Source organism: Electrophorus electricus, chromosome 8, assembly GCF_041902795.1.
Source record: "Electrophorus electricus isolate QZ-2024a chromosome 8, ASM4190279v1, whole genome shotgun sequence".
In the NCBI taxonomy this organism is placed as follows: Eukaryota; Metazoa; Chordata; class Actinopteri; order Gymnotiformes; family Gymnotidae; genus Electrophorus; species Electrophorus electricus.
The window spans coordinates 37,783-45,126 of NC_137504.1; the positions used below are offsets into that span (position 1 = coordinate 37,783).

Here is a 7,344-nt window from a genome sequence, read left to right on the forward strand (position 1 = left end):
GGTTAACTAAATTTATTAATACATTTTATTAATTTTATGTCGCTTTCGAAGGTGAGTGAAAACATTTCGTACTGCAGTGGTAAAACATCTAAGTCTATACAACTCAATATAGTTGCTGTCATCGCTTAGAATTTTAACGCTATACCACCATATTGTAATTCAGGCTGGGTTGACCTAGACTTTAGGTCCCCGTCGCCATCACGATATTTTAAAAATATTTGTATAATTTAAAAAGTATTTTTATTTATTCAAACATTTTCATAAACACACCACGACACCCCTTTTCATTTCTGTGTACATTACAGAGTTGCTTCCTTGGATTTAACCTACACGTTTTATAATTCTGTACAAAATATTTTTTCACTCAAGCATGCGGCAGGTATATATCTATAGAAGCAAATCAAATAATGAACAACGACGCACAAACACTAAAACAAAAACAAAAAAATGTAAATAAAAACAAAAGACTTACTGTGAGACGCGCAAAAAAGCAGGGCAGGGACTGCACCAAAGTTTTTTAATAAGATCCGTGCTACATGACACTCACAAAAGGATTAAGGTTATATACATTCCACTACCATGATATCGAGGCCTAGTTTATATCAGTCTGTCTACATGTCTCAAGTCAGAAAAAGAACTGTTGGAATCTTAAACGCAGGCATGTTTTTGTTCAAATACATTAGGTTATTTACAATGTTGCAATGTAACATATCTTCATCACTTTGAAATCCAGAACATGGATTTTAAATCATTGTGCAAGTTCAGGTAAACATAGACAACCCGCATAATCCATTTGAAAAATGAACAGTTGCAACTTATCCAGTTGTCTTTTGCCTGATTCGCGTGTTTGGCTCCGTTAATTCGTCAGCTGTTGTATTGGCACGCGTTAAGACTGGAGCCAGGACTCTGCAAACCGCTGTATCCGAAAGTTGGGTGCTGTTTGGATTTCAGTCTCAGGGTCGCAAGGCTAGAGTTACACGTGTCCCGATACACACTGTACGGAGAACCGGGAGGCCCATATGGGCATGTGGACGAAGTCATTGCCGAATTGATCGTCGAGCTGCCGATACCGTTTAGATTGCTGATGTTGTTCAAGCCTGTCGCTGGCATGCCAGGCACCGCGGAATGCCCCATGCTGGAAGCCACGCTCATCGACGAGATAGAGTTTGGGGCTGAGAACATAGACTGGGATGTGAGAGGACTCATTGAGTTAAAAAAGGGAAAGTTTTTAGTGGACAGCGGGGCTGGAGCCAGGCCTTTGTTTGTCCAGTTATTATAGGTGTAGGCGGGATACATGTCGTCATACGGCTGCATCAAGCCGCTGAACTGGGGAAGGTAGCTGTTCTTACACAAATCCATCTGCTGGTTGCGTTCCCTCTTCCTCCACTTCGCGCGTCTGTTTTTGAACCACACCTATTAAAATAAAACGTGGAGAAATTATAGTTTGCGCTTAGATTTTAAAATGTAGGCACATAGACCTAAAATAGCAGCAACAATAACAAAGGTAAATATAAATGATACCATCCTAATAACTCTTATTATACGCAATAATAGATTCCGTGTGTAGAGACAATGCTGATGAATTGTCCACAAAGACGCAGGAATTGTGACGCCACTAGTTTACGCTGTAGCCATCTTTTTCACTCTTCGGTTCGTGGAACAATCATGCGAGTGCATTTATAATAATTATTATTATAAATATTTATTTGCAAATTTTTACAAATATTTATTCATTTTGATATAAAATAAATGTTGGTGAATTAACTGTAAACTAAATAGCTTTTGCTGAATAAAATGGCGAGACCACGCGAAGTAGCGTATGTTAAGATTTATGAAGTAAAGAAAGTATTTTTAAAATACCTTTCCAGAATAAATTACACACATTTCCTTTTAAATGCTCAGAACCAGCAGTCCCGAGGCCTAACATAGCATAGACTACACATATATTAGACCCGGAAGAAGTGAGAATAAGGCATAATGAGTAGACCGATACAAGGGTTAACCCCAACCCTAAAATCAATCTATAAATAACGGTGCACTATTATCTGGGATCTAAGAGATGCCATAGCCCTTCAGTTTATTTCGCAAGCATTACCTTTCCAGTCTACTTATCTACGGTCACCTACACATTCCACAAACAGTATCAGTCATGGTACTATTTGACATTTATTCCTTCAATCTAGTATGTGTGTGTGTGTGTGTGTGTGTGTGTGTGTGTGTGTGTGTGTGTGTGCGTGCGTGCGTGCGTGTGTCAAGCTCAGGCTTCATTTTTACGTGCTAAAATTAGTCACGGATAAATTAATAAATGTTTTTACGTCCACTCGAAATGGTGCTTTCTTACCCGAACGCGGGCCTCCGTGAGGTTTGTCCACACAGCGATCTCCTCCCTCGTGCTCATGTCGGGGTAGCGGTTGCGCTGGAAGGTGGCCTCGAGCTCCTGAAGTTGTTGGCTGGTGAAGTGAGTCCTCTGTCGCCGCTGTTTCTTCTTTTTGGGGTCCTCTCCGTTACCATCGTCGCTTCTTTGCTCAACGCTTCTTTCTTTCTCTGGGGAGAGTAAAGCCGAATTGTTTGCTTATGTAAAAATATTTACGTTTTTCACCGCGTAAAATATTTCATAATTACTTTTCTTACATTTATGCCCGACATAACTGCATTATACAATTAGTTTTCGGCTTTAGGACTACTCTGTGCGTCATTTTGTATCATTTTCCTTTTTTTTTAATTCCAAAAAGTGTCTACCACACCACATTCGAGACTTCAGTCTCGACAAATTACAAATTAGGAACTCACTGAAAATGTTTTAGTCTGTGACTCGTAGACCACTGTAGAAGTTCAGTTTATATGGTTTATATTTCTAAGGTAAAAAACTGATGTTAAAATGAACTTTTTTGTAAGAGTTCAATAATGGTAAGATTAAACAAATTTGCTTTAGCAAACCAAAAACCCGTAGAACAGTTTTAATGTGTGTACAGTTCATTTGCACATTTTGCAGACTTGATAAATGTTTAAGTTGTAAAAATATTTATACCTGAAATTATGCTAAACTTGTATTTGATTCTACCCGAGTACCTACAGCCAACTAAAAAATATTGGCCCACAAATACAGTATCCTAAAGTTTCTACTGATTTGAGTTATGCGTGAAAGATTTTTTTTTTTTAAAGAAAATAGACAAGTATATATATATATATATATATATATATATATATATATATATATATATATATATATATATATATATATATTTATTTATTTATATATATATATATATATATATATATTAGTGGTGCCCTTCGCAACAATGTCCAATAGTGTGTGTGTGTGTGTGTGTGTGTGTGTGTGTGTGTGTGTGTGTGTGTGTGTGTGTGTGTGTGTGTGTGTGTTGGACATTGTTGCGAAGGACACCACTAGCCAAAGAAAGTATTACTCTTATTGTAGTGTACTACGGTTAGGTTTTACTATTGCAGAACTCTAGTCCATCGAGCGCGTGACTTATTTCAAACTGTTCAGTCTGAAAATCAGGTGAGCTTGACTGCCCTGGCATACGGGAATATGGGTGTCATTCAAGCTGCGCCCTCTTTGTTCTAACATACTCCCTTCAATTACAGGGCGTGCTAAATGTAGTTTAATATATCAAGTCGAGGCGTGTTACTGAAAGAAGAATTCAACCATAGCAAAGTGAGAGAAAAACGGAGTAAAGAAGGCCTTACCTGCTATCTCAGTATCTGAAGACTCGCTGCTTGAATGCTCTAACGTGTCTCTTGTGTTAGAACTTCTCGGCAAATGAAATGTAGAAGCCATGTCGCGCGCTGGCTGGGGTCTCACAGTATCGGCGATTCGCTCCAAATTCATTCCTCCTTAGAAAAAACGATGCGCGTTACTAAAAAACTCTTTCCCCGCGCGAGTCAATATGTCATTACGTCCATCCAAATGTAGCAATGCCTGCCCATTTCAAGGAAAGCTGTTAAGTCCGATCTCCCGGATATTTCCGAGCTAAGACTACTACTATCGCCTTTAGCGGTGGCGGCTGTAAGCTTTCGGTTTCCGCTGGAGTGTTTGTGTGCGGTATGTCCGAATGGAAGTGCCGTAACAGCTCGTAGAGTAATGAACCACCCATCCTCTCCTCCCAGTTTGGAGACAGGGACCCACCCACAACGCGCGTTCAATAATCCTTGTGCCAGCTACAGCACATTTTCTCAGCAGTGCCCGTCAGGCTATTGCATTCACTCCATGTTCTTTCTCAAGCTTTGGAGGAAAATGGGCCCTTTATATTCTAGTGTTTGAATTATGCCGCAATACCTTAACGTTGGGCAGCTGCGCGCGCTTCTACACAGGCGCATAATGTTAATCTCGAATATGTGCTGAACTGAATAAACAGCTGTCTCAGTCCTGCCCGGGATTTTCAAAGCCTTATGCACGCGGAAAACACTTCCTCACACTAGATCTGCATGCTACCCATAGTCTAACAAGGGATTGTCAATGACTGGAAGGTTAAAATAGAATGGAACCCCTAACCTTTAAGAGGTTTAACGCAAGTAGTTATATGTAGTGTATAAAACACACACACACACACACACACACACACACACACACACACACACACACACACACACACACACGTAAAAAATGGGTACATTAGTGTATTCAGTTATTTAATTTTTAAAATTTTGATTTTTGTTCAATTGTGTGATGCAGGCAAAGTCTCTCTCTCTCTCTCTCTCTCTCTCTCTCTCTCTCTCTCTCTCTCTCTCTCTCTCTCTATATATATATATATATATATATATATATATATATATATATATATATATACTTTGCCTGCATCACTGCATATATATATATATATATATATATATACTCTGAAGAAGATTCTAGGAGAGTGAATGCAGTATATTGTAATAAGAGACGTAGAAAAATTCAAAATGATAGTGAAGTACACAGGACGTTTCGGACAGAGGTCCTTCATCAGCTGTTCAAGCGAACCGCTTCATATATATAGTAAAATATACAATTTTAAAGGAAGTCCCTACTATACATTGTAATTTGGAATGTGATTTTTGCAGTGTTGGAGAGTACTGAATGCAAATGTATTAACATATTAAACATATAACATATAATGACCAAACATAAGTTTAATTATCAAACATAGGTGTTTAACCTACGATTATTTTAATTGTAACAATATGAGCAAATCTAAATAAATTACCTCATACAAAATTGTACTTTACTTTAACCTGGAAATAATCTGGAAATAGCTACAGGGTTTTGCAGCTACTGTTTCGACACAGGTTTATTTATTAATTTTATCTTTAATTTTACTGCGCTCTTGGACTCGACATAAAATCTGTCTTCATTTACATTTCGAGTTCACTTCTAGTTTAGGTACTACCGGAAGCTCAGCGGCGCCAGCTGGTGGGAGAAAATTATTTGTTAGGAGTGTTGGCGTTGATATGATTAGAAAATGCATCTGATTATTGGTGGTCTGTGGCATGTAATGTGCGCTTAGTATTTTCAAAATTAATGTTTTGTTATTATCTCTATTAGGAGTTTACACATAGAGTTTGTGTAACTGTTTGTGTAACTATGGTGTTAACGTTGATTGCGTCTGATTATTGGAGGTCTGTGGCATGTAATGTGCGCTTAGTATTTTCAAAACTAATGTTTTGTTATTATCTCTAATAGGAGTTTACACATAGAGTGTGTGTAACTGTTTGTGTAACTATGGTGTTAACGTTTATTTAAAAAACAAATGTAAAGAAAAATAAAGTCTGTATATTAGCATACGCGGGCACATGCCCATAAACGAATGGCTATGTTTCCTGTTGGAGACAGCGTCATGTCTTTAGTGATATGCTAAAATGACCAAAAATAAAAAAATTTGGGGGGAGGGGGTAGGTACCATACTAAATACCTTTTCTTCTGTTAAATAATTACTTTTAATTATAGGCCTACTATTGATTCGGAATGGTTCAATTATGAAGTCCACTAGATCCAGAGCTGGCCTAGCCTAACAGTATCCCAAGTCTATATAACCTGATGGGTTTAAAGGCTGTAAGCGGTTTAGCTGATCAGTTATAGCTATTAAGAATTCCGGACAGTTCATGTGGTCTTTTGTAACAGTAATGACATCGGCTAGGACAAGACGTGCCCCTAAGTCAATGTGAGCTATTTTGTAGGCGCCGGTTCTTAAGCATTATAGGTCACTGATGACATTTAAGTTGACATAAGACCCCGTCGAACTGGTAGCCTCTCCCTTAAGGCTGTTTGCAAAAGCGTTTGTGTAACCCCTTAAAAACAACTTAGATTTCATTCGTTTAGCTGCCTTCTTAGTATAATTGTATTATTTCCGTGCGACTCAGGGGGCGACATGTGATTTTGAACTGGCTAGAAGTTGGCTCTTTTGAAGTTTTTAGAATTAAAATTCAGTGTTGTTCTGAGTCATGATATCGCATGTATTATAAGTGCACAATATAAGCATTTAATGCGATCTAATCCTCTCGATAAATAAATGCGTGAAACGAGGTAAGAGAGTCATATTGTCAGATGGGTACGAGAGAGAATGGAGAGATATTTTTAAAAATGGTAGACAAGATCAATACAAAAGAATTCAGTGGCCAAATTCTGCATTTCTGTCAATAGAAGAGATTTTAAATCCGTTGGTCATCTTGGCCCCTTTCTACTATAGTCTTACCCGTTACACCTGCCAGTGCTCGTGGACACTACTCTGTGCCGTGATTAAGTACTACGACATCATTCCATGTATATAATATAATAACATTATATACGGTATCATACAGATTGAATTAAGTGCTTTATTAGTATTTGTATATTTAATGCTCGCCCACACAGGACTGACCCTACAACGTGTTACGCCTTCACTGACCTTGTGACCTTCACGATCATGAATATCACATGAATAGCGAACCTTACAACTAATTCATTTGACAGCAGTTAGTCATTGCAAGTTGACGTTATAAATTTATTTAGAATTGTTAGCTGAATATCCACCGCAGTGTTAGGCTGTTCCCGCTGGCATTAGCATTGAAAACGAATCCTATTAAACATAAAACTACCTTATATGGAAGCATTCCTTTGGTTGAATTTTCTTTTCCTACACTTTTATATGATACATGTTTTAATATTATTACAGTATTTAGCAGTAAATGCTATTTTAACACTAATACTTTCTCACGTTTACTGTAAAAGCACTAAAGCAGCAAAGGGCCTACTATAATCATCGTTGGGAGATGTGTGAATGTGTTAAATTCTGCTAACATATCTATAAGTAAAATTCATAATGTCTTCAGTTCTGCCGTGCAAGTTAACCGCTGCTTAATTGTTTTCATTTA

General features: G+C 37.8%; 1 protein-coding gene across 1 annotated transcript; it reads right to left on the minus strand.

Annotated features, from left to right (window-relative positions):
- Positions 1–276: 276 nt before the first annotated feature.
- Positions 277–4,081, minus strand: pitx1 (paired-like homeodomain 1). Its single transcript, XM_027032890.3, has 3 exons — positions 3,709–4,081; positions 2,342–2,544; positions 277–1,413 (listed from the first exon to the last, which is right to left on the minus strand). The coding sequence occupies exons 1-3, from the start codon at positions 3,848–3,850 to the stop codon at positions 865–867; spliced, it is 894 nt and encodes a 297-aa protein (XP_026888691.1). The 5' UTR covers positions 3,851–4,081; the 3' UTR covers positions 277–864.
- Positions 4,082–7,344: the final 3,263 nt, after the last annotated feature.

Excerpts from the sequence above, each read along its gene's own strand:
- pitx1 (XM_027032890.3), bottom strand. The coding sequence starts at position 3,850 with ATGAATTTGGAGCGAATCGCCGATACTGTGAGACCCCAGCCAGCGCGC. Across the intron at positions 2,545-3,708 it reads TTCAGATACTGAGATAGCAG|AGAAAGAAAGAAGCGTTGAG; the intron begins GTAAGGCCTTCT and ends TACTCTCCCCAG. Across the intron at positions 1,414-2,341 it reads TCACGGAGGCCCGCGTTCGG|GTGTGGTTCAAAAACAGACG; the intron begins GTAAGAAAGCAC and ends TTATTTTAATAG.